At 49.5% G+C, this 27,160-nt stretch overlaps 2 protein-coding genes and 1 pseudogene across 3 annotated transcripts in view; 1 reads left to right on the top strand and 2 right to left on the bottom strand.

Moving 5' to 3' along the window:
* Positions 1–18,604, bottom strand: part of ABCA3 (ATP binding cassette subfamily A member 3) — a 60,519-nt gene extending 41,915 nt beyond the window's left edge. The window contains exons 1-7 of the mRNA XM_030797792.1: positions 18,520–18,604; positions 8,379–8,585; positions 7,213–7,517; positions 5,122–5,201; positions 4,719–4,983; positions 3,121–3,248; positions 2,232–2,397 (exon numbers count right to left, since the gene is read on the bottom strand). Coding sequence (XP_030653652.1) covers positions 2,232–2,397; positions 3,121–3,248; positions 4,719–4,983; positions 5,122–5,175 — 613 coding nt within the window. The 5' untranslated portion in view covers positions 5,176–5,201; positions 7,213–7,517; positions 8,379–8,585; positions 18,520–18,604. The remainder of the gene's footprint in view (positions 1–2,231; positions 2,398–3,120; positions 3,249–4,718; positions 4,984–5,121; positions 5,202–7,212; positions 7,518–8,378; positions 8,586–18,519) is intronic.
* On the bottom strand, positions 10,968–11,601 carry LOC101176771 (annotated as a pseudogene). The gene has a single exon (XR_001113547.2). The product of XR_001113547.2 is annotated as a 40S ribosomal protein S16 pseudogene (transcript).
* On the top strand, positions 16,912–19,068 carry LOC105737840 (translation initiation factor IF-2-like). The gene has a single exon (XM_012497149.2). It carries the CDS (start codon positions 17,704–17,706, stop codon positions 19,066–19,068), a length of 1,365 nt encoding a protein of 454 aa, XP_012352603.1. The 5' UTR covers positions 16,912–17,703.
* The last annotated feature ends 8,092 nt before the right edge of the window (positions 19,069–27,160 follow it).

Below are 27,160 nucleotides of genomic sequence, written 5' to 3'. Positions count from 1 at the left end.
ACCAGGCCTTGTTCATCTTAGTTCCTTTTCTAGATGTAAAATCTTGCCCTAGAGCATTAGCCTGGTGACAGCCCTGGCACCAGTAAGGGATGTTGCTATGCGCTGGCTGCATGCATGCTGCCTCCTGCCTGCCTGGCACTTATGTCTCAGAGTCATGCCTCGTGGAGGGATGGGACGTTGCTGTGACTTCCAAGGCAAACTTCCATGAGTTCTGTCTCCTGCCAGACCCGTGAAATATGACGTTCTCCAGAACACCCTGGACTTCCACCCAGAACCTACAGTGGGGTCTTTCTTGGCCTGACAGCTAAGCCTAGTCCTGGGTCCGAGTCACTTCTTGGCTGTCCCTTCCTCAGTTCTAAGACAAGACCATGCTTCAGAGGAGGCACACATTCCAACCGCCTGCCCACGTCCACACGAAGACACACACTGATGGGGCATCAGAGTAACCAAGATCTGGCTTCCATGAACACCACACTGATTCCGTCAAACCATGGATCAGGTGCACAAGGACCGCGGAGCTAAAAATGCCATTAAGTCTGTACACAGAGAAGGCCCGGAAGAAAAGGAAAATGTAAACCAAGCCCCAAGGACTCAAACGGGAGCTTTTAAAAGCTGACGTACAGCTGGGTGTGGTGGCTCACGCCTGTAATCCCAGAACTTTGGGAGGCCGAGGCGGGTGGATCATGAGGTCAAGAGATCGAGACCATCCTGGCCAACGTGGTGAAACCCTGTCTCTACTAAAAATACAAAAATTAGCTGGGCGTGGTAGTGTGCGCCCATAATCCCAGCTACTTGGGAGGTTGCGGCAGGAGAATCACTTGAACCTGGGACACAGAGGTTGCAGTGAGCCGAGGTCGCGCCACTGCACTCCAGCCTGGCGACAGAGCAAGATTCTGTCTGAAGAAAAAAAAAAAAAAGCTGAAATACAAATGTTTCATTCAAGAGCATGTCTTCCAGGATATAGGGAAAGGGCCTTTGCTATATCTTTAAGGATTATTTTAGTCTTTCAGAAACCAGTTATACTAGATGTTTTACTTTTCCTATAAACAAGAGTAAATGTTCCTGAAAAGTATTTCTTTTTTTTTTTTTTAAATTATACTTTAAGTTTTAGGGTACATGTGCACAGCGTGCAGGTTAGTTACATATGTATCCATGTGCCATGTTGGTGTGCTGCACCCATTAACTCATCATTTAACATTAGGTATATCTCCTAATGCCATCCTTCCCCCTGCCCCCCACCCCACAACAGTCCCCAGTGTGTGATGCTCCCCTTCCTGTGTCCATAACAAATGGTGCTGGGAAAACTGGCTAGCCATATGTAGAAAGCTGAAACCGGATCCCTTCCATACACCTTATACAAAAATTAATCCAAAATGGATTAAAGACTTAAATGTTAGACCTGAAACCATAAAAACCCTAGAAGAAAACCTAGGCAATACCATTCAGGACATAGGCATGGGCAAGGACTTCATGTCTAAAACACCAAAAGCAATGGCAACAAAAGCCAAAATTGACAAATGGGATTTAAGTAAACCAAAGAGCTTCTGCACAGCAAAGGAAACTACCATCAGAGTGAGCAGGCAACCTACAGAATAGGAGAAAATTTTTGTAATCTACTCATCTGACAAAGGGCTAGTATCCAGAATCTACAATGAACTCAAACAAATTTACAAGAAAAAAGCCCCATCAAAAAGTGGGCAAAGGATATGCACAGACACTTCTCAAAAGAAGACATTTATGCAGCCAAAAGACACATGAAAAAATGCTCATTGTCACTGGCCATCAGAGAAATGCAAATCAAAACCACAATGAGATACCATCTCATACTAGTTAGAATGGCCATCATTAAAAAGTCAGGAAACAACAGGTGCTGGAGAGGATGCGAAGAAATAGGAATACTTTTACACTGTTGGTGGGACTGTAAACTAGTTCAACCATTGTGGAAGTCAGCGTGGCGATTCCTCAGGGATCTAGAACTAGAAATACCATTTGACCCAGCAATCCCATTACTGGGTATATACCCAAAGGATTATAAATCATGCTGCTATAAAGACACATGCACATGTATGTTTATTGCAGCACTATTCACAATAGCAAAGACTTGGAACCAAGCCAAATGTCCTGAAAAGTATTTCTTCAAGAAATACTTGTGCAAGGTGGGGCTGCCCCCACATAACTGTCACTAGTCAACAGCCCGGGCTGGTAACACAAACCCTAACCGAGCTTCTCACCAGGTTCTCCACCATCAGGGGATGTAGGTTCCCTTGGTCCTGGGTTTGGGAAAAGCGGGAAAAGGGAAGTAGTGTGCCAGCCTTCTGTCTCCTTCAGGAAAAAGGAGCCTGTTTGGGTCCACATGTAATTTCTCCGTGTGTAACTGAGCCGTAGGTGATATTTCACCTGTGGAAACAAAGAGAAAACCAGCTGTTCCGAGAGATCCAGACAGAGGGGCAAACAACACGGTGGAGTAGGAGAGCGCTTGGGGGGCTGTCACAGCCGAGAACTCACCACTCCCCCGCCTCTGAGAATCTCCAACAGGCCCAGGAATGTCACACTGAGTGGTCCCTGTCCCAGCAGGAGCAGGGAGCCACACAGGGGCCCCTTTTGGGGGGTGGTTCTTGGCCATTCCTAATTCTAATGTGAAGTGCCACCAAGTGTTCAGGATCCCTGGAGGGCCGCCAACCACAATGCTAGATGGACTTGATGGCTTCCTAATTTTAATGCCATCAGGCAAGCAAAAACCTCACTTTCTTTCTTTCCTTTTTTCTACCAGATCGTATTTAAGTCCTAAATATCTGCTACTTTCCTTATCTATCTTATTAGACTCTGTCCTGGAGACCAGTAGTATCTTTCATAAAATGAGGGAACAGAAAGGAGCTTGGGGTGGCCACAGGCAGGTGCATTTTCTAACCTGTTCTGCCCCGTGGGTTAAAATGTCACCAAGGTCCCCTTGGCGGGGACTGCGATGATGCTATCAGACCCAAAGGAGAGACTGCTATTTACTCGCAGGCAGGCAGAGGTTTAAGGGAAAGCACTGCCTTTTACAGGTTGAACTAGTGATGCGGGAGGAAGCAGAGGCTTTGCTGACGGGCTGTGACTGCTCGGCCCGGCCGCACGTCTTACCGCCAGCGGCAGGGGTTCCTTGCTGTGGTTGAAGGGGTGCTCGAAAACCACGGCGGCCAGCACGCTGGACGAGCGGTTGTCATACCTAATGTACTCCTCAAAGTCCTTCTCGGAGGGAAAGCCGCGCACTGCAGAGAGAGAGCACGGGAGCTGTGGTTGCCCAATCTGCCCTCCTGCTTGAAAAATCTGGGTGGTTCAGGTCACTGGCAGATGAAAGACGGCAAATCCTCCAGGGCTTTGTAAACCCTTCCTGAGACTCAAGGCAGCTTTCATCTTTGGCAGAGTGACAGGCTGCCATCAAGGAGGGCAGAATGGCAGGGTCAGAGCCCAGGCAGTGAGTTCTCCCGGCGCGGGTTTTTTGGAGCAGAGCTGGAGGCTCCGGGCAGTGCCTGCAGCAAGGCCCAGGGGAGCAAACCCACCACCCACCCTGCACTGGGCTCTGCAGCCCGGGGTGGCTTCTCTGTCTCAACACCAGAATGGTGTGTTTTTAGAAATGGAGTGGACACTAACTCAGAACGTCTCAAAGGCTTTTTCTATCATCCAGATACTCTTTAACAATTCAGAAAGGGTTTTACTGTCGTTATTGTGTGAGGGACCAAGGCACTTCCTCTGAGTGTTTGCTACAAGGAATTAAAGCCTGGGAGGTAAATGCCTAAATAAGGAGAGGAAAATGGACGACAGCTTTCATCCCGACAGCAAGGGTTTAGGAGTGAGCAGCACGCACAGTGGGAGTTCCCTTCTCAGGCTTTCTCATCACTGTTTTCAGAGCTGCCCACCTGAAACCACGACCCAGAAAAGGTTCTTGGCACCACACGGTCCAACCGTGCCCTGCCCTTGTCACAAAAGGGCTTTCCTTGGCTCAAGTCCACCCAGGCATCCCTGTAAAGTCCTGTCTACCCTACTGACCGTCAGATGCAGTTCCAGGGCCCGGTACTGCTAAGGCTGCTGCACCTGCTGCTCCCCGGGGCCCTCACGGCTCTGCACAGGTGGGCGGCCAGCCCTTGTCCCATTGTATAATGAGGCATGGCCACAGAGAAGCTGGGGGATTCCCTGGGTGGCTCAGCCACCGACAGGAGACTTGATGCTAGTTGGGCTTGATGGCTTCCTAGTGTTAGTGCCATCAGGCAAGCAAAAACTTCACTTTCTTTTTTCCCTTTTTCTGCTAGGTCGTATTTAAGTCCCAAATATCTGCTACTTTCCTTATCTATCTTATTGGACTCTGTTCATAGAGGCCTGGAGACCAGTAATGTCTTTCATAAAATGAACAGAAAGGAGGCTGGGGCAACTGCAGGCAGGTGCATTTTCTAACCTGTTCTGCCCCATGGGTTAAAACGTCACTAGGGTCCCTTTGGTGGGGACTGCGATGGTGCTATTGGACCCAAAGGAGAGACTGCTATTTACTCGCAGGCAGGCAGAGGTTTAAGGAAAAGCAGTGCCTTTTACAGGTTAAAGTAGTGATGCGGGAGGCAGCGGAGGCCAAGTCTGGACAGGGTGAGCTCCTCACCCAGCTGCTTCGCACATCCTGGGCTCGACCCCTGCCTGCCCAGCCCTGCGGAGGCACCACTAGGTCCAGCACCGAGAGCCCCAGCATGTCTCACCTCGCATGTTGATCACAAGTGCCCTGTGCACTGTCTCGGTGACGGTCTTGGCAGCGTCACTGTGAGAAGGGATGTAGGCGAGCTCCCAGGTGTCTCCTGGCGGAGGGAAGGTGAAGAACAGAGGCAGTTCCTGGATGGACTGGCCCGGGTAGATGGTGGCGTTGGGCACATTTTCCGACTGAATCTTCAAGCGAAGCCAGATCAGGATCCCAGAAAACAGCAATGGCAGGAAGAGTTCCAGGATTGTCACCAGGACTTTCCGCTTCTGGAAGAGTTACATTAGGGCACGCTGATGGGCTGCAAGGTAGAAGCAGGGGCATGCAGACAGCCCCTCCCTCAAGGGCGTCCCCAGGAGCCTCTGGGCTGGGCACACGGCTGACCTCCCTCCAGGGTCTGGACGCACCTGCAGGGTGTAGTTCTTCCAGAGGAGGAGCGCCAGCTGCCTGAGCACAGCCATCGTCTTGCTGGAACGGACGCCCAGTGCTAGTTACAGACCAAAGACAGAGAGCGTGGGTGCGCAATAGAAACACGCAGAGTGGGGATTTGGGGAAAAGCCACGGACCCTTTTTCCTCCATGTCTCTCACCTTCTTTTGTGCCACTTTAACTCCAAACACCCCTGGAGGGAAGAGTACAAGGCCTGTGCCGTGCCCACCCTCAATCCTCTACCCTGCACGTCCAAAGAGCATAGTCTTTTTGGCCAGGTGCAGTGGCTCATGCCTGTAATCCCAACACTTTGGGAGGCCAAGGCAGGTGGATCACTTGAAATCAGGAGTTCGAGACCAGCCTGGCCAACATGGTGAAACCCCGTCTCTATTGAAAATACAAAAATTAGCCAGGCGTGGTGGCAGGCGCCTGTAATCCCAGCTACTCGAGAGGCTGAGGCAGGAGAATCGCTTGAACCGGGGAGGCGAAGGTTGCAGTGAGCCAAGATCGTACCACTGCACTCCAGCCTGGGGGCAACAGAGTAAGACTCTGTCACAAACAAACAAACACCAAAAAAAAAACCAAACAGCATAGTCTTTTTGGAGCCCGACTTGTTCCTTGGTGAATGTAAGATCAATGACCTGCTTTTTATGTGCACTGTGACTTCTGTAGTGGTTTTAAAAATTTTTGTTTGTTTCTTTTGAGACAGGGTCCTGCTCTGTTGCCCAGGCTGGAGTGCCGTGGTGCGATCGCAGCTCACTGCGGCCTCAAACTCCCGGGCTCGTGATCCTCCCACCTCAGCCTCCCGAGTAGCTGGAACTACAGGTGCCTGGCACCATACCCGGCTAATGTTTTTAATTTTTAGTAGAGACTACGTCTTGCTCTATTTCCCAGGCTGGTCTCGAACTCTTGGCCTCAAGCAATCCTCCAGCTTCATCCTTGTAGTGCTATTTACCATTTGATAAATGCTATTAGGATGTTCTTGGTGATTAATGTGGATTTGCTATTTATTAGCAAAATATTCATGCTTATAGAATTCCACTTACTGACTGACCAGCTTTATTCTTAACCAACACTGAACCCATAAAAGAAAACTTAACATAGTGTCCTGGGTGAAAGGAGGGGAAAGGAGGGGCTTGGAATTTGGGCCCCCATTCACCTTGCTGCCCCGGAGCAGGCCCAGGTGGGCAGACATGCTGGTGGGGCCATCAGCCACACCCTCTCCTTGGCCCTAAAGACCGTTTTTTATGTTGTTATTACATATACTGGCGTCAGAGCCTCGCAGCAAAAGACTAGCCATTTTCTTCTTCTTTTTTCTTTTTCTCTTTTTTCTGTTTTTTTTTTTTGAGACAGAGGCTTGCTCTGTCACCCAGGCTGGAGTGCAGTGGTGCGATCTTGGCTCACTGGAACCTCCGTCTCCTGGTTTCAAGCGATTCTCCTGCCCCAGCCTCCCGAGTAACTGGGATTACAGGCGCCTGCCACCACGCCTGACTCATTTTTATATTTTTAATAGAGATGGGGTTTCACCATGTTGGTCAGGCTGGCCTTGAACTCCTGACCTCAAATGATCCACCCGCCTCAGCCTCCCAAAGTGCTGGGATTATAGGCGTGAGCCACTGTGCCCAGTTGCCATTTTCATCTTTACCACCTGTCCAACGAAAATTCATTCAAAAAATAATCTATCCTATATTATATAGAATCATGATATTTAAATCTGGCACATATAATGGGGGAAAAAATCTGCCAAAAGATGATCAAATACAGGTGATAGCAGAAATGAGCGCTTAGATCTGTAAAGGTATTCCCTCAATTTAGGTAAAAGCTGTCTTACTAAATTTCAAATATCAGAAACAGAGGCTGGGTGTGGTGGCTCATGCTTGTAATCCCAGCACTTAGGGAGGCCGAGGCAGGAGGATCCCTTAAGCTCAGGAGTTCGAGACCAGCCTGGGCAACACAGCAAGACCCTATCTCTATACAAATAAAATTAAATTAAATTTAAAAAAAGGAACACAGACACCGAACCCAGAGTTAAGTTCATCTCGTGAACTTAAGAGTTCATGAGATGCTAACCTGCTAGAGAAGTAGGTAGTCTGAATAAGTTCAGGTAGGCGCTGCAACACCCAGGAAATAGGAGAAACGTGCTCTGAAAACTGAGTGTAAAGAGGGCGAGGTGTGCAGATGGGGCTACTCTGTCCTGGAGAGGCAGGGAAGGCAATGGAGGAGGGGCAGTCTAGAGAGCCCCTGGTGCTGGTCCACTCGCTACAACTGCAGGCAGACAGGAGTCCTTCCCACTCAGCGTCCTTCATGTGCGGAAAAGCCTCCTTGACTCACAGTGGAAGAGTTTCAAGTTCAGTTGCTCAGCTCCACACTCATGGCTGATCCAAACCCAACATCATCCATCAACCAGGTGAAGATGCACGGGAGAGAAAGGCAAACAATTAGTGAGTCATTCCTAGATCACCATGAGCTAGCGCTCCCCGACAATGACCCGGGAGACTCCAGCGCGCGGGGAAGGGTTTTGTTTTTTTTTTCAATGACCCATTTTACTTTTGGTTTGGTTTCAGTCCATTGAAAATCATTTATATTAAGGCTCTTTTTAAATTAAAACTCTTGCTTTTTTTTTTTTAAGGATGTGGCTGTTGATATCTAATAATATTCAAAATTTATGCTTTAAAGGGTAGTCAATAAATATTTACATGAAACACAACTGCAAACAATTAAGAATTAATTTAAAATGACTTAGTGAATCATATTGTTAAAAAGTGAAGAAATTAAAGCTAAAATAGTATGAAGTGCTATTAAGTGGCAACTTAATAAATTATCCCAATTCTTTTAAAATTAATAAGGTAGAAGACCTGTCTCAAAGTCAGTTGCTGATGATGAATAAAACAGCAGTGACTTAAAGATACACATTAAGGCCTGTGGTTTATAAAAGGTTTCTAGAAGTGGTTTAGGCAAAAAGAGGAGGCCAGTGCCTCCGTTTGGGGCCATCATCCCGGGGAAGTACACTCCAGATGGACGTGGGGTTGGCTGAGATGAATGTTCTGCCTCTACCAAGTGAGGAATATAAAACAGTCACAGTTCAAAGAAGTCTTCTGGTTAGAGGAACAGACAACTTCCTTTACTGGAAGTCTGGCCAAGAAAGGACTGGGAGTCCCAGGGCTGGGAGAGAAGGTCAAGAAGGACAGACCACCCACCTTCCCACACAGGCTGCAGGGCAGTACCAGGGAACTGACCTGGGTCCCAGAAGAGGTTCCGCACAGCAGGTCTCCCTTCAGGACTACAGGGGAACTGGCCAGGAGGAGGCAGCTCCACACAGAGGGCTCCGGGGTGGGGCCTGAGAGCCTCTGGAGTGGGGCAGGGCAACCCTGAGGTTTGGGAACACCGTGGCCTCACAGGACATCAAGAGGGGCCCAGGGCTCACGGGCATGACTCTCCGGCACCTTTGGACAGATGGAGGGTGTTTGAGTGTAATTTGGAAAATGATTATAAAACACTTCTTACCAAGTTAGAAAATAGAAGAGCAAAATAGATTTTGAGGACGTTACTTAAAACTGAGCAGATCTGATGAAAAATTTTGGATTTAGAAAATAAACACCTGGCCGGGCATGGTGGCTCATGCCTAAACAATTGCAGCACTTTGGAAGACTGAGCTGGGCAGATCACCCGAGGTCAGGAGTTTGAGACCAACCCAGCCAACATGGCAAAACCCCATCTCTACTAAAAATACAAAAATTAGCCAGGTGTGGTGATGTGCACCTGTCCCAGCTACTCGGGAGGCTGAGGTGGAAGGATCACTTGAACCCAGGAGGTGGAGGTTGCAGTGAGCTGAGATGGTGCTAACTCAGAGTCATCAACTTCGAAATGACCCTGTCTCAAAAAAAAAAAAGAATATAAGCTCTACTTTTTTTTTTTTTTTGAGACAGTTTCACTCTTGTCGCCCAAGCTGGAGCACAGTGGTGCCATCTCAGCTCACTGCAACCTCCACCTCCCAGGTTCAAGCGATTCTCAGCCTCCCAAGTAGCTGGGATTACAAGCACGCACCACCGCATCCAGCTAATTTTTGTATTTTTAGTAGAGATGGGGTTTCACCATGTTGGCCAGGTTGGTCTCAAACTCCTGACCTCAAGTGATCCGCCGACCTTGGCCTCTCACAGTGTTGGGATGACAGGCATGACCCACCGTGCCCGGCCGGAAACTCTGCTTTCCTGCTTGTAAGCACTCTGCTTCTACAGCCTCCTCATCCTCTCCTGGCTTCTGGCAACATCACCCTTTTTTTTTTTTTTTTTTTTTTTGAGACGGAGTCTCGCTCTGTCTCCCAGGCTGGAGTACAGTGGCGCGATCTCTGCTCACTGCAAACTCTGCCTCCTGGGTTCCCGCCATTCTCCTGCCTCAGCCTCCCGAGTACTTGGGACTACAGGCACCCGCCACAGTGCCCGGCTAATTTTTTTTTGTATTTTTCAGTAGAGACAGGGTTTCCACCGTGCTAGCCAGGATGGTCTCGATCTCCTGACCTCGAACATCGCCCTTTTGCAGACAAAGAAACGAGGAGGAAATGCCTGGCCCCAAATCACACAGCAAGAAACTGCAAAGTCAGGATTTGAACCTTGGCTTGTTTTAACTTCCAAGTCTGTCTTCTAACTACTACACTACCACATCCTGTGGGTCCTAAAAACACAGAACAACTTCCAACTTCATACGAGTTTTGCATATCACTCCTAGAACATAACATCAGAAATTGAAAAGTAAAAAAGACCCCAAAGTCCCACCACCTTAATAGAAGTTTTCTTTTCTTTCTTTTTTTTTTTTTTTTCTGAGACAGAGTCTTGCTGTGTCGCCCAGGCTGGGCACGATCTCGGCTCACTACAACCTCCACCTCCCAGGTTCAAGTGATCCTCCCGTCTCAGCCTCCCAAGTAGCTACAGGCACATGCCACCACGCCTGGCTAATTTTTGTATTTTTAAGAGACAGGGCTTCGCCATGTTGGCTAGGCTGGTCTCAAACTCCTGACCTCAAGTGATCCACCCGCCTCGGCCTCCCAAAGTGCGGGGATTACAGGCATGAGCCACCGTGCCCTGCCGAGGTTTTATCTCTGCGCCCCCACAGCACCCAGCTTGTTGCCTGATACGTGCGAGGCTTTACCTGAAGTCTCACTGAACACTATGCTTGCATCTGTTCTGTTTCAGCAAAAGGAATTTAAAGGAAGAGATCCTAGAATTACAAAATCTGGAAAGTTTTTTGTTACAAAAGCAAATGTACACAAGAGAAAGAAGTTAATGTTCCTTCTTCACTTGTCACCCAGGCTGCAGTCTCCTGAAGCGCTGATGACTGAGGCCCAGGACCGGCCCCGGCTGGGCCCCCATCAGCTACTCTAAGTTAAACACTCAGGACTCCAGCCACTCCTAAAGCTGCCGCCTCTGCCCAGCAAGAGGACAAGAGCAGAGCTTCAAGAACTTTCCTTTGAAGAGGCTCTCTTCACTAGTCCCGGGACACAGTCAGGAAGGGGAAGGCAAACCTTTTCCCCTCTCTATAAAAGGTTTGCTTACTGTTAAAATATTAAACATCACACACATCATTGAGTATCTCATTGTTTGCTTTTTAGGTGAGCAACTGACTCGGTGCAGAGTGAGAGCATACTGCTGGCTGCTCATTTCTGAGAACTCTCTTGATGGCACAAATTCTTCTACAAATAGTCTTTCCAGTAACTGTCGTCAGCTCAAGAGCCATCGGCTGTGCCAGTTAACAAGCACTGTGGCTCTTCAGGCGGCCACTGCTCAGCAGCAAATTGGAGAAATCCCAAACTCCTCCATTTCTTTCTTTCTTTCTTTTTTTGAAACTTTAAAATCCCTCAAAAACTGTTTATTATACAGGTGAATTTTGATAGTCATGATGGGCTTATCGGTAGGATTTCTGGCAGCGAGCACAGGCACCAGGGCCTCCAAACTTTTTGGACTCACAGCGACGGGGATAAGCTACCAGCAGGGTCAGGTCACACTGGATGAGGATGTCTTTGCTCTCCTTCTTCGAAGCATCATCCACATGTTTCTGGTAATAGGCCGCCAGGGCTTTGGAGATGGACTGATGGATAGCATAAATCTGGGCCACATGACCACCACCCTTCACACAGACACGGATGTCCACACCAGCAAATCCCTCCGTGCCAGGAAGTAGAACTGGCTCCAGCAGCTTGTACTGTAGTGTGGGCGGCTCAATCATCTCCAGGGGCTGCCCGTTCACCTTGATGAGACCATTGCCACGTTAGCAGTGCGCCACAGCTGTGGCCGTCTTCTTGCATCCGAAGACCTGCACCGACTGCCTCCTCCATTTCTTTATTTGTGGTTTGCAGGTATTTTTGTGTGCACCATAGGCTTGAATTTGCCATCCAATTCCTACGTGCCCTTTTTTTTTTAAGACACGGGCTTGCTTTGTCACCCAGGTTGGAGTGCCGTTGCGTGAGCAGGGCTCATTGCAGCCTGGTGCTCCTGGGCTCAAGTGATCATCTTGCCTCAGCCCCCGAGCAGCTGGGACCACAGGCACATGCCACCATAACTGGCTACTTATTATATTTTTTGCAGAGATGGAGTCTTGCTATGTTGCCCAAGCTGGTCTGGAACTCCTGGCCTGAAACAATCTTCCCATCTTGGCCTCCCAAAGTACTGGGACTATAGGAATGAGCCATGCTGCCTGGCCCTTATGTGCCCTTCCAAAAGAAGTTTTCATACCTGCATATATGGAGCAGAGGTCCCTGGGGGTGGCAGGTCTTGAGACCCATGAACAGAAGGGACAGGCCAGAGTGAGGGGCATAAGACCCATTACGCCATGTGTTCCTATTGTATTCTGAGCTTGGGTGCACCTCCCTCCATGAAAGCCTGTCCACAAAGGCATAGAGAAATCCACTCATGGAAAGAAGGGGGCCTTGATAAAGACACAGGTGGACCGCCCCAAGATGCACAAAGACAGCCACCAACCATGGCTCTGCTCACTTTGCCACAGGTGTGCAGCACAGCGACAGCCTTGTGGGTGGTGCTGGTCACATTTGGTGCTTTTCCTTCGGGGGAGGACCCAACATCCCAATATTGACACCAGGAGTCTGCAACAGCCAGCCAGCATCAAAGGTCCACGTGTATGCGCACTGAAGCATGGAGGACAGTCAATTAATGGAGGCCGGTAGAATTCATGGTCTTTTAGGGTATACAAGACAAAAAAGCATTTGTTCATTCAACAATTGCCAAGTTTTTGCTGTCTGATGGGCACTTGTACAAGGTACTGAGGATTTGGAAATGAAAATAACATTCCTTTTTTTTTTTGAGACAGAGTCTCACTCTGTTGCCCAGGCTGGAGTGCAGTGGTGTGATCTCAGCTCACTGCAACCTCCACCTCCTGGGTTCAAGCGATTCTCCTGCTTCAGCCTCCTGAGTAGCTGGGATTACAGGTGTGCACCACCATGCCTTGCCAGTTTTTTGTATTTTTAGTAGAGACAGGGTTTCACCATGCTGGCCAGGCTGGTCTCAAACTCTTGACCTTGTGATCCACCCGCCTCAGCCTCCCAAAGTGCATGCTGGGATTACAGGCATGAGCCACCACGCCTGGCCGATGATAACATTCTTAATCCAAGGAGTTCACAGTCCCCGAACACTTGCATGCACTGTAATTGCTGTGACTGATGCTAAATAAATATGGCAAGATTCAGGAGAAGACGCGAATTAATTATGTGTGTGAGACAGCAAGCAAGACAGGGAGATGGCCCGGGAGGGTGACAGGGGCAGGTGACATGGGAAGCTGGTCTTGAATGACTCATTAGTTGGGACAGGAAGGACATTACAGGACCCTGGAGACAGACTGTGTATGGGGAGCAGCGAGTCATTCCGAGTGGCAGTGCAGAGAATGAGCCAGGAAAGCCAGCAGATCTGGGGCCCACGTCATCAAGGCGCCGGACTCTGCACCAAGAAGGGAGCTCGGGGTGTATCCCAATGGGCAGTGATGCTGGGTGAGGGTGACTGGTTTTATTTAATCCTTTATCTAGGACATGATCTTTTTTGAGGGAGGGGTGCACAATAAATATTTGAAAATGTCTAATTCAGTGGATCCTGTGGATGAAATGCCCAAACACCAGTAATTTTTTTTTTTTTTTTTTTTTTTGAGACAGTCTCACTCTATCGCTCAGGCTGGAGTGTGGCCTGATCTCGGCTCACTGCAACCTCCAGCCCCCAGGTTCAAGTGATTCTCCTGCCTCAGCCTCCCAAGTAGCTGAGGCCTACAGATGCCCGCCACCGCACCCAGCTAATTTTTTGTATTTTTAGTAGAGACAGAGTTTTGCCATGTTGGCCAGGCTGCTCTTGAACTCCTGACCTCAGGTGATCCACCTGCCTCGGCCACCCGAAGTGCTAGGATCACAGGTGTGAGCCACCGTGCCCGACTTAAATATTATTTTCTTTCTTTCTTTTTTTTTTTTTTTGAGACGGAGTTTCACTCTTGTTGCCCAGGCTGGAGTGCAATGGTGTGATCTTGGCTCACTGCAACATCCGCCTCCTGAGTTCAAGTGATTCTCCTGCCTCAGCCTCCTGAGTAGTTGGGATTACAGGCACCCACCACCATGCCCAGCTAATTCTTGTATTTTTAGTAGAGACGGGGGTTTCACCATGTTGTCCAGGCTGGTCTCGAACTCCTGACCTCAAGTGATCTGCCCACCTCTGCCTTCCAAAGTGCTGGGATTACAGGTGTAAGCCACTTTGCCCAGCCCTAAATATTATTAATATATAAAAAAAGCAGGCACATTTATAGAGTATAGTCCTCACCCTTCCCAGTGGTCTCCAAATGGGGTGGGCTAGACAACCTGCAGCAGTGAAAAAGTGATGAGAAAATCTGCTTGTAAGTATTTGTCTTTAAAAATGTGAAAAAAATGGCTTCACTGATTTTTTCGTTTGTTTCCTGTAGGGACAGGGTCTCGGTCACACACTGTTATCCAGGCTGGAATGCAGTGGTGATCCTCCTGCCTCAGCCTCCGAAGTAGCTGGAACTACAGGCATGTACCACCACACCTGGCTTTTTTTTTTTTTTGTAGAGATGAGTCTCACTATGTTACCCAGGCTGTTCTCAAACTCCTGAGCTCAAATGATCCTCTTGCCTCAGCCTCCCAAAGTGCTGGGACTACTGGCATGAGCTACCATCACACCCTGCCAGCTTTACTGATATTTAATACTTGGACAGACCCTGATGTTCACGCTGGCTTGTATGTCAGCAGCTGCGGCATCCTGACTGAGGAGGCAGTGCCCTGTGATGTGGGGGTGATGGTGGGCCCTCACCACAAGTCTACTTTAAGCATCTTAGGCGTGTTGGAGTTTACAAGTTTCAGGACATTCCAGTTCTGGTCAATTAAAACAAACAAACAAACAAACAAACAAAACACAGAAACTCAAGACCCTTAAATAGCGAAAGCTTTGCAATGCTTCGCAGTGATATGGAAAATGACCATGAATATCTTTTGTGTGACTTCGAGGCTTACTGGTCATTTCATGACTTGGTACTTCAAAGAGTCAGAGAATTTAAGGAGAAGGTACAGATTTTCTTTTGTGAAAAGTTCCAAATCTGGAGACATTTTTTCGTTTTTAATGACAAATGACTGCAGCAGTGTGTCATTTACCTTTTCTCTTTTAAATAGACACAACGCAATCTGTCCCTTCAAAGAAAAAGTGACAGTACATGAGTTACAGCTTTTCAAAAAGAATCTGTACCAAGAATAGAGCATTTGTGAAAACAGACGTTTGAAGGTTTCCACAATTACGTGACTGCGTTCCCAATGATGCTACAAGCGTACTGTCTACATGAATGTTTACACCCGCACACCAAAACATCTTCAACACCAGAATCTCCACCTATCCTGATAGCCCCTGAACATACCCAGCCCAAATTCATCAAGGGCCCTCAGATGATGGGTAAATGAAATTGAAAAACAAGTACCCTGCCTGGTAAGCACAGGGTCTGTGCCTTTCTCTGTATCGTGTTTATGTGTGAATGCTGTTAATAACTAGGGCCTGAAATAAATAAAACTTTTTTTTTTTTTGAGACAGAGTTTCACTCTTGTTGCCCAGGCTGGAGTACAATAGTGCAATCTCGGCTCACTGCAACCTCTGCCTCCCAGGTTCAAGTGATGCTCCGGCTTCTGCCTCCTGAGTAGCTGGAATTACAGGTGCCCACCAGCACGCCCAGCTAACTTTTTTTTTTCCTTTTGTAGAGACAGGGTTTCACCATGTTTACCAGGCTGGTCTCGAACTCCTGACCTCAAGTGATCCTCCCACCTCAGTCTCCCAAATAGCTGGGACCATGGGTGTGCACCAGTCCATGCCCGGCTAATTGTTTGATTTTTTTTTTAGAGACGGGATCTTGCTGTGTTGCCCAGGCTAGTCTTCCAACTTGTGGCCTCCAGTGATCCTCCCACCTTGGCCTCCCAAAGTGCCGAGATTACAGACGTGAATCACTTGCACTGGCCAAGGCCAACTTAAAAACTCAGTGGCCCTTGTGGGGATGAGGTAGGAACAAATGCACAAGCCACAGCCATTGGCTGAGAGCTGGGGAGGCTGGTTTGAGGCTGTGGCACCGGCAAGGTGGAGCCCTAGCTTGCTGGCGCTCATACTCAGCACCACAGGCGCTGTCTGGCGTTGGAGGCGGCTGCCTCCCTAGGATCACAGGCTCTGCGTTTACACTGAAGCTCTGGCAAGGGTTCATAGGGTGTATTTTTAAGCCAGAGACACGGTTCCAAAGGGAGCTATCAGGAAAGACCTCCACAAAATCTCTGCTGCTGCCTGTTTCCCTAACCCTTGCTGTGGCCTCAGTCCCGTTCTCCGTCCAGGTAGCTGTTCTGCCTCCCTAGGTGCAGGAAACGAGGTAATGAGGCAATGGAAAGTCCCCAGAGAGAGGTAACCATGGCTGTTCTGCAACAAGCAAGGTAGCAAGGACCTCGTTACACGGCTCCCGCAAAGGCACCTGTCTGCCTGTTGACTCCAAACCTCTCCAACACCACAGACACTCTGAGCCATTCAGGCGAATGGGGTCTGCAAAACTCTTCTGGGACAGGGCCTGACATGCCTCACTCTTACCCACAAGATGTGGGCCTTCAGTGTTTTGTCTGCCTAGAATATTACCCGGCATACCTTTCTCTACCTGCCGACACCTACCCGTCACTTCCCAGCCCACTTCTAGTGCCATGGCCTCTGTGAAGCTTGTTTCAGGGGCTCTTTGCCTTGGCTGCCTGCACAGTGGAATTTTCCGGTGCACTTTAAGCCAGAAACTGACATCTGAGGCCCACCCCTGGAGATTCTGGGCTGTTCTGGGCCCAGGCTGGCTTCCCAGGTGATTGTAACCGGAAGCCTGGGTGGAGACCTTCTGCTCTTGTTGGAGCCAGCCCTCCTCCACCTCTGGTCACCTGTTGCACCTTTTCTGGATGTGTCATGTGGTACTCATCTTGTTCTGTCTTATGTCACAGTTACTGGTGAATAAAGCATCTGTTTAGCTCTATCCTAAGACCCCTCCAAGAGCAGGGACTGTGTCCAATTCATCTTTTTTTTTTTTTTTTGAGACAGAGTGTTGCTCTGTCGCCCAGGCTGGAGGGCAGTGGTGCCATCTCAGCTCACTGTAACCTCCGCCTCCTACGTTCAAGCAATTCTTCTGCCTCGGCCTCCTGAGTAGCTGGGATTACAGGCACGTGCCACCGTGCCCGGCTAATTTTTCATATTTTTGGTAAAGATGGGGTTTCGCCATGTTGGCCAGGCTGGTCTCCTGACCTCAAGTGATCCGCCCGTCTCTGCCTCCCAAAATGCTGGGATTACAGATGTGAGCCACTGAGTCCGGCCTCCAATTCATCTTTCCATTGTGCACAGGGCCTTCCCCGTCAGAGCCGTCCCCAGACTTCCAGAATGCTTCCCCTCAATAGATTCCAGAGTCTCCGGAAGCAGGGCTGGGGAACAAACGGCAAACTAGGGATCTTACCTGGGCCTGCCCAGTTGAGGCTAAGTCAAAATGGGCTCCCAACAGACTGCCTGGCTCATGCAGATGGAGGGCTAACATCTTTTTAGAAACAACCCGCGCTACCCTCTCCTGTTTCAAAAGGCTGTCTTGTCAGAATGGTGGTAAGTCACCTTAGGAAGGGAGAGACGTCGTCCTGTTTGTCAGATAGAGTTAGCAAAGGCTCAATTTAAAAGAAAAATTAAGAAGTTAAAAATAAAAGTGTGGGGAGATTCCCATGACATCCATTTTTATCGATTTTTCCCTTTCTCTTACATTTCCCATGAGGCCAACTTTCTAAAACAGTCTTAGTCTTTTCAAGTTTACAAAAGGTAGCACCCAGACTCTCTGAATAAAATGACGGGATGCCCGGGAGAAGAGTGAACCTCTCCCACGTGCTCCCTGCCTGGGCTCCATGCTGTCGCGGGGTCTCGGCTACTCACTCAGCGGGCATTTCTGGAGTTCCAGGAACACAAACCCCAACAAGATCCAATCGATGCCTTCCCGCAGTGCACAGTCCAGGACACAACCCGGAGAACAAGCGGCAATTACCCCCTTGAGGACATGGCTTCATCCGTGCGACAGACACCAAGCGCCATCCCCACGCCCCTGACCATAAAAGGCCGTCCCGGCCCTTCTGAAGCGTGGAGCCGGCTTGGAACAGAGCCAAGACACACGGACGCGATGCACACAGGCGTCCTGAGGGAGGGCGCCGAGAACGCGGCCCTGGCGACTGCCACAGGCCCCTCCGCCTGGACTAGCTGCTCCCCTTTCCCGCCTCCACACAGGGGAGGGCGCAGCAAACGCCCGCCGCGGACTGTGGGCCTTGGATTCGGATTTGGAGGCTCCTCGGAACGAGGGGGTGGGAGCAGGCGGAATCCCTTTGCCACCGCGCGCCCGGCGTCCCTGCGGCCGGGAAGCGGCGCCATCTCCGCAGGTGCGCGGTGGACGCCTGCATCCCTCGGGCCCGGGGCTGTCGGCCGCTACACATCCACCTCCTGGGCTCACACAGAGGGCCCGGGCCGGGCCGGGCCGTGCCGAGTCTCGGCAGGGTTGAGCTTCCCCGAGCGGCGCGGGCTCAGGCGCGGGCTCAGGCACTGCCCGCAGTGCGGGACACGCCCAAGGCTCGGATGGGAGCCGACGCTGAGGGAGCCGCACCGGCAAGGAGCGCCTAGAGCCGGGGCCGCGGCGGGAGGGGCGGGGGCGGGCGCGGGCGCCGCCGGCAGGGATGCGAAATCGCGGGAGGGGCCCGCGGGCCAGGCCGGAGCTGGGGGCGACCCGAGGCCCCAGCTGGCCGGCGAGGGTGGGAAGGGCGGACCCGGGTGGGGACCGCAGGCCCCGGGAACGAGCGCGCGAGCGGCGGGTCCCGGCGGCACTCACCGAGCCTGGGCGCCGGGGCGGCGGCGGCCGGCGCGCGGCCCTCTCGCGGGGTCCCCTCCCTCGGCCACCCGGGCTCCGCTCCAGCCTCGCAGTGGCGGCGGCACTGACAGCTGCGTCGCCGCCCTGGAGGGGAGGATGCTCCTGCAACCCGCTACTGGCGGACGCACCGGCCGCTCAGGCTCCTGCAGGGGGCGCGGCGGCTCGCGCGTGCGCAGTCGGCCGCCCCTGCAGGTGCCCGGTGCACCCCCGACCGCCTCGGCCGCTCCGGCCAGCCCAACCCCGCGCCTGCGCGCAGTGCCCCGTGCATGTCGCCCATGCCCGGCAGAGGGCGCGCTGGCTTGCGCGTGCGCAGTCGGCCATCCTGCGAGTACGCAGTTCGCACCCGGCCGCGCGGCAGCCCGTGCCTGCGCACTGCTCTGTGCCCGCGCCTATGTCCAGCAGGGGGCGCGCAGCGGCGGTATCCGAGCGAGGGCGCGGTGGCCTCTGACAGGAATGACTCTGCGCACGTGCGTTTCACAGCAGTGGAAGTCTTCACACCCGGAAATTTGACTTTGGCCGTTTCTCCATTTCTCCTTACGCACTGTCTTTCCTTGTGCCCTCGTCACTCCTGGCACCGGGGGAAGCGCTTCCCCCGCCTCTGGCCGGGGGCTGGGGCGCGACCGAAGGCGAGGCGGCGGCGAGGAACCTTCTGGAATTTGGCCGTCGGGGCAGGCGTCGAGTTTACAGGAGAAGGCGCGGTGTCTCGGAATGAGCGGAGTTGCCCTCAGTTAAGGAGCGAGGGAAGCCTCGGGGGTCCCCAGCCGGGTAGGAGTCACCTCAGGCAGGAGGGATCGGCCTTGTCGGGGTCACCTGGCGGGAGGATCCTGGGGTGGGGCGGGGCCGCCTGTGAGGAGGGTCCAGAGAGGGTCGGGGTCACCTGAGGGGAGGGTTGGGGGAGGGTCGAGGTTACCTGAGGGGAGGCTGGGGGGGTTCGGGGAGGGTTGGGGTCACCTGAGGGGATGGTCCGGGGAGGGTTGGGGTCACCTGAGGGGATGGTCCGGGGAGGGTTGGGGTCACCTGAGTTGTTGTTCGGGGCGGGTTGGGGTCACCTGAGGGGAGGATGGGGGTTTCGGGGCGGGTTGGGGTCACCTGAGGGGAGGGTGGCGGTTTCGGGGCGGGTTGGGGTCACCTGAGGGGAGGCTGGGGGGGTTCGGGGAGGGTCGGGGTCACCTCATGGAACGGGCGGAACGGGGTGACCTGGGGGGAGTATCAGGGCGGGGGCGAGTCGCCTGCAGGGAGGGTCTCAGGCGTGTCACATTAGGCGGTCTCAGGGACGGGTCACGGTCTAACGGGAGGAGAGTGGGGAGGTGGGTCGGGGTGTCCCTGGGCAGGACCGGGTCGTGGGACTGGGTGGCCCCAGGCAGGAGAGCCTGGGAGGGGCGGGTCCCCTTGGCGTGGCAGGGAGAGGTGGAGTGAGGGACTCCCGGGCTCGAGCATGAGGGCGGGCGCCGCGCGGGGCCGACAGTTGCCGCGGGCCAGGGCCAACGGGTCCCCGAGCGCCGCCAGCGGCCGGACCACAGTGAGGTGCGTCCGTGGTCCCGGCGCCCCGGGTGAGGGAGGGCTGCTGCCGGTCCTGCCGCTGGGAGCCGCCTGCGACCCGCACCGCCAGCCCCGCGCCCAGCCAGCCGCCGGCACCACGACGGGACGGCCCCGACCTAATGTAACGCCCCGGCTCGGGGGCGGAAATCTCCCACCCCCAAGACTCCTGATGGAGTAAGGTTTGAGCGGCTCGTTCCCCGTTTTACCGTGTACATACCACCTTTTACTCTGATGACGTTCTGGATAGCCCATTCCACGAGCAAAGGGACATCGTCAGGTTCATGGCTAGATCCAGGGTCCTAGAGTGCCTGGGGCGGAGGAGGCTCGTGCTAAATAATTTGTTCAGTGGAATCACAGAGACCTGGCTTCAGATCTTGGCCCACCAATTAATGTAGACATGTCATTTTATCTTTCTGAATCTCAATTTCCTATCCCTAAAATTGAAATTATGATGATAGTAATTAATAATAATAGCAAACTCAAAGGTTTTTTTGTTGATGTATTCTTTTCTTTTTTGGGTCAAATGAGAAAATGCATGTTTAAGTGCTTACTACAATACCTGACACACAAATGCCAAATAAATGGTAGTATATAATGTGAATATGGCTAGGGATTTACATAGCCTAGTTTCCGTAATGAGCATACAGGAAAAACAACAACAACAACAAACAATTGAATGCAGTTACAGGATGGATGGGGGAGTAGATGATTAATGTGCTGCAAACATCCTAAAATCCCCCTTTCCCCATCAATCTTCACAGGCTGCAACACCCCAACCAAAATGTCTTCCCCATTCTCTACTTCCTCCCAGAAAATGATGTGAACTTGGCTGCTTGGCCCTCTCTTCACCCAGCCATATCCTCAGTCATTTTTCTTTCCAAAACCAATCCTTGCCATTTCCAAATTGAATGTGTCAGTCCTTGCACGTTTTTCCGACCTTTTCAAAACCTGATGCCAATTCTCTGTAACCAAATCCAGTACCGGAACTGATTGACTCAGAATTTACCTTAGATGGAAGACAGGGTAGGAATTTTGGAAGAAGGATGACCTTACAGATCAAGACAGACAATTGCAGGGTACTAATTTTATATCTTTTCTCTTAACACTGTCAGGTTAATTGTTAATTACTATTATCACAATCATGAGGTGGGAGTGTGTGAAGGCCACTGGAAAAAGTGTCTTATGCACAAAAATTTCAGGCTCTGAACTGTTTAAAAACAGTTGCCCACAGTGAGCTGTACCCTTTTGATGCCCTTCAACAATCACTGTATAATTCACCACGTTGTGCTCAAGGCCCACTACTGAAAAAATAAAACAAACCTAGATGCTCCACCTAGTCATTCTCTCCAGATGGAGGCCCAGATAGGTCATAATTTCTTCAAAGTCACCCAGTAGAGCTGAGATGACAACCTCCGTGTTCAGGCTCCTGGACTCTACCCCCCTCTTGTATGGAAACACTCACATCCATATACCATGAATACATGCTGAGAAATTGAAGCATACACTCCTTGAAGTTACCGTGGTTCAAACATTTCTTTCCTCTCAAGATTGATGGTAAACATTAGAGTGGATGGTGACACTCATAAGCAAATCTTACAGCTTCACAAAAGGCAGTAAACCTAGCCATTATACTAGTTGGCTAAATATAATTAAACCACTAAGCTCCGAATTATTTGAAGGGGTACAAATACTATATTCTGTCTGTCTGTCTGTCTGTCTGTCTATCTATCTATCTAATCTATCGTACAACAGTACCCAAATTGCTGATATTCAATGCCGTATCTTAGAATAGGGCCCCTTTGATTGTTTCCCTGGGAATGATGTTATAATTCAGACATACATTGTAGACCAAGGGCTGTACACATATTCCTTCATTCAGTGACTGGGAAGCATTATATTGTAATGGTTGAAACTGAACTCTGGCTACACTGCCTCAGATTAAATTCCAGCTCTTAATGTCTTTAGGCAAATTACTGAACCTTTCTGTGCCTTGGTTTCCTAGTATAAAATGGGGATCATATAACAATTCCTCACGGAATTGTTGTGAGGATTAGATGCATTAAAACATGTAGAGTACGGGACTTAGAAAAGTCCTTGGCATTCAGCAAGGGCTCAATAAGTGATCTAAGCATTACACTGTACGCTTTGGAAACAAACGCATGAATTTTTTTTTTTTTTTTGAGACAGAGTTTCACTCTTATTGCCCAGGCTGGAGTGCAGTGGCACGATCTCGGCTCACTGCAGCCTCCACCTCCCAGAGTCAAGCAATCCTCCTGCCTTATGTGATCCACCTGTCTCCACCTCCCAAAGTGGTGAGATTACAAGTGTGAGCCATTGTGCCCACCCATAATTCTATGAATTTTGACAAATGTACAGAGTTGTGTAATTACTACCACAACCAAATTCAGACATAATTCCCCCAAATTTCCTTATGATGTCCCTTTTATAGTTAATTCTTCTTACCTGCCTGCTGGTAAGCACTGATTTTAGTTTGCTATTCCTATTTTTGTCTTTTCCAGAATGTCATATAAGTGAAATAATACAGTGTATATAGTCTGAGTCTTACTTCTTTCACTTAATATATTGGAGATTTGTGCATGTCAGGTATATCAATAGTTCATTCTTACAGCTGAATAGAATTCCACTGAATGAATATACCACAGTTTGTTGATCCATTCATTAATCGAGAACATATGGTTTATTTCCAGTTTTGGAGATTATGAGTAAAGCCTTCTATAATCATTTGTGTTCAAGTTTTCATTTCCGTTGGGTAAAAATTTATGAATGGGATTGTTGGGTTGTATAGTATATGTTTAGCTTTATAAGAAACTTCCAAAATGTTTTCCATAATGGTTGTACCACTTTGCATTCCCACTGGCAATATATAAGTCTTCCAGTTGCTCTGTACGTTCTCCAACACTTTATATATATATATATATATATATATAAAATTTATTTTTTTTTTCCGAGACAGAGTCTCGCTCTTGTTGCCCAGGCTAGAGTGCGATGGCGCGATCTTGGCTCACTACAACCTGTGCCTCCCGAGTTCAAGCAATTCTCCTGCCTCAGCCTCCTCAGTAGCTGGGATTACAGGCGCATGCCGCCACGCCCTGCTAATTTTTGTATTTTTAGTAGAGATGGGGTTTCGCCATGTTGGCCAGGCTGGTCTTGAACTCCTGACCTCAGGTGATCCGCCCACCTCGGCCTCCCAGAGTGCTGGGATTACAGGCATGAGCCACTGTGCCTGGCCTAAAAAATATATATATTAGCCATTCTTATTAATTTGTAGTAGTCATTGTGGTTTACATTTGTATTTCCCTAATGACTAATGATGTTGAGCATCTCTTCATGGGGTTATTTGTCAGGCATACATTCTTTTTTCTTTTTTTTTTTTTTTTTTTCTTTGAGACGGAGTCTTATTGCCCAGGCTGGAGTGCAGTGGCGCGATCTCAGCTCACTGCAGGCTCCGCCCCCTGGGGTTCACGCCATTCTCCTGCCTCAGCCTCCAGAGTAGCTGGGACTACAGGCGCCCTCCACCTCGCCCGGCTAATTTTTTGTACTTTTAGTAGAGACGGGGTTTCACCGTGTTAGCCAGGATGATCTCGATCTCCTGACCTCGTGATCCGCCCACCTCGGCCTCCCAAAGTGCTGGGATTACAGGCGTGAGCCACCGCACCCTGCCTTTTTTTTTTTTTTTTTTGAGGTAGAGTCTTGCGCTGTCACCCAGGCTGGAGTACAGTGGCATGATCTCAGCTCACTGTAACCTCTGCCTCCCAGGTTCCAGCGATTCTCCTGCCTCAGCCTCCTGAATAGCTGGGATTACAGGTGTGCACCACCATATCCAGCTAATTTTTTTTTTTTTTTTTGAGAAGGAGCCTTGCTCTGTTGCCCAGGCTGGAGTGCAGTGGCGCGATCTCAGCTCACTGCAAGCTCCGCCTCCTGGGTTCATGCCATTCTCCCGCCTCAGCCTCCCGAGTAGCTGGGACTACAGGCACCCACCACCACGCGTGGCTAATTTTGTTTTTGCATTTTTAGTAGAGACAGGGTTTTACCTTGTTAGCCAGGATGGTCTTGATCTCCTGACCTCGTGATCCGCCTGCCTCAGCCTCCCAGAGTGCTGGGATTACAGGCGTGAGCACCGCACCAGGCCAATTTTTTTTATTTTTTATTTTTAGTGGAGACGGTTTCACTGTGTTGGCCAGGCTAGTCTCAAACCTCTGACCTCAGGTAATCCACCTGCCTCGGCCTCCCAAAGTGCTAGAATTACAGGCGTGAGCCACCGTGTCCGGCTCTTTTTGGTGAAGCATCTTCAAATCTTTTGCCCATTAAAAAAACCTGGGTTGTTAGTTTTCTTATGGTTGAGTTTTGAAAGTTCTTTATTTTATTTTATTCATTTGTTTGTTTATTTTATTTTATTTTATTTTATTTTATTTTATTTTATTTTATTTTATTTTAGAGATGGAGTCTCACTCTGTCACCAGGCTGGAGTGCAGTGGCACGATCTTGGCTCACTGCAACCTCCACCTCCTGTGTTCAAGCGATTCTCCTGCCTCAGCCTCCTGAGTAGGTAGGACTACAGCCGTTCGCCACCACACCCAGCTAATTTTTGTATTTTTAGAGAGACGGGGTTTCACTATGTTAGCCAGGATAGTCTTGATCTCTTGCCCTTGTGATCCGCCTGCCTTGGCCTCCCAAAGTGCTGAGATTACAGGTGTAGGCCACCACACCTGACCTATTTTTTATTCTTTTTTGAGACGGAGTCCTGCTCTGTGGCCCAGGCTGGAGTACAGTGGTGCGATCTCGGCTCACTGCAACCTCTGCCTCCTGCGTTCAATTGATTCTCCTGCCTCAGCTTTCTGAGTAGCTGGGATTACAGGTGCACCCCACCATGCCTGGGTAATTTTTGTATTTTTCGTAGAGATAGGGTTTCACCATGCTGGCCAGGCTGGTCTCGAACTCCTGACCTCAGGTGATCTGCCTGCCTCGGCCTCTCAAAATCCTGGGATTACAGGTGTGAGCCACCGTGCCCAGCCTTCTTTATATATTTTGTATACAACTTTGTATACAACAATTCGCAGATGTTTTCTCCCACTCAGTGGATGGTCTTTCTATTCTATTAAGAGTGGTTTTTTTTTTTTTTTTTTTTTTGAGGAAGAGTCTCACTCTGTTGCCCAGGCTGGAATGCAGTGACACGATCTCAGTTTACTGCAACTTCTGCCTCCCGGGTTCAAGTGATTCTCCTACCTCAGCCTCCTCAGTAGCTGGAATTACAGGCACCTGCCACCATGCCTGACTAATTTTTGTATTTTTAGTAGACATGGGGTTTCACTATGTTGGTCAGGCTGGTCTCTAATTCCTGACCTCATGATCCACCCACCTCATCCTCCCAAAGTGCTGGGCATGAGCCATCGTGCCTGGCCACCATGAGCCACCATGGTGAGCCACCATGGTGAACTCACCAGTGTGAGTCACCATGTCTGGCCTATTGAGTGTCTTTTAGAGAACAAAGACTTCTAGTAAGTGTTTCTTTTCTTTCTTTCTTTCTTTTTTTTTTTTTTTGGAGACAGAGTCTTGCTGTGTCATCCAGGCTGGAGTGCAGTGATACAGTCTCAGCTCACTTCAACCTCCATCTCCCAGGATCGAGTGACTCTCCTGCCTCAACCTCCTAAGTTGCTGGGATTACAGGCGTCCACCACTACGCCTGGCTAATTTTTGTATTTTTAGTAGAGACCCTACTGGTCTCAAACTCCTGTCCTCAAGTGATCCACTTGCTTCAGCCTCCCAAAGTGCTGGGATTACAAGTGTGAGCCACTGCATCTGGCTGAGAACAAAGGTTTTTAATTTTGATGAAGTCCAATTTACTGTGGTTTTGGTGTGATATCTAAGAAATCTTTGCCTGACGTGAGGTCACAGAGATGTTCTTCTGTGTTTTCTTCTAGAAGTTTTATGGTTTAGATTTTATATTTAAGTCTATGATTTATTTTGAATTAATTTTGTATAATGAGTTGAGGTATGGGTCAAAATTTTATTTCCGTACATGGATGTCCATTGTTCCAGCACATTTGTTAAAAAGACTATTCTTTTTCGATTGAATTGCACCTTTGTCAAAAATTAGTTGACCATATATGTAGGTTTATTTCTGGACTCCCTATTCTGTTCCATTGAGCTGTATGTCGTCTGTAAAGGGCCAGATAGCAAATTTTTTATGCTTTGCATGCTAATAGGCAAAATTGAATAAATTACTTATATAACGAGACAAAGCAAGTTTCCACAACATTTTTTATCAATGAAATTCAATATGATAATTGAATATAATTTTAAAAATAATACACACCTAGTAATGGGAATGAGATTTTTAAAAATTAATTGATTAGTATTATTTTTTTTTTTTGAGAAGGAGTCTCGCCCTGTCGCCCAGGCTGGAGTGCAGTGGCGCAATCTCGGCTCACTGCAAGCTCCACCTCCCAGGTTCATGCCATTCTCCCGCCTCCATGCCATTCTCCCACCTCAGCCTCCTGAGTAGCTGGGACTACAGGCACCTGCCACCACGCCCAGCTAATTTTTTTTTTTTGTATTTTTAGTAGAGATGGGGTTTCACCGTGTTGGCCTGGATGGTCTCGATCTGCTGACCTCGTGATCTGCCCGCCTCGGCCTCCCAAAGTGCTGGGATTACAGGCGTGAGCGACCACGCCCGGCCTGGACACACCATTCTTGATGAGCACTTGGAAAATCTCAGGTTGTATGTGGTGGTATTCTCTGAAACTTGGGGTGTTTAAGCATTTAGATTTAAGCATAAGATCAGGGAGAGCTTTGTCCTCCTTTCAGTTCCCTCGCCTTCAAGTACTGGACATGGGTGTGATTAATTTCTTTAGTAGACTGGAATGCCAAAAATGTATCTTATAAACTTTAAAACATAAATTTTATACTCTACAAACAATTAAAAATAGTTATTATAAAAGATAATATTCTATAATATCTATAATATTTTGTTATTTTTTCTTTTATATTATCAATGAAATTTGGTGTTAAATTTGCCAACTTGCATTTAATGACTAAATTAAAA

This window comes from Nomascus leucogenys, chromosome 18 (assembly GCF_006542625.1).
Source record: "Nomascus leucogenys isolate Asia chromosome 18, Asia_NLE_v1, whole genome shotgun sequence".
NCBI classification, from domain to species: domain Eukaryota; kingdom Metazoa; phylum Chordata; class Mammalia; order Primates; family Hylobatidae; genus Nomascus; species Nomascus leucogenys.
This window is presented reverse-complemented; position numbering and strand designations above follow the sequence as displayed.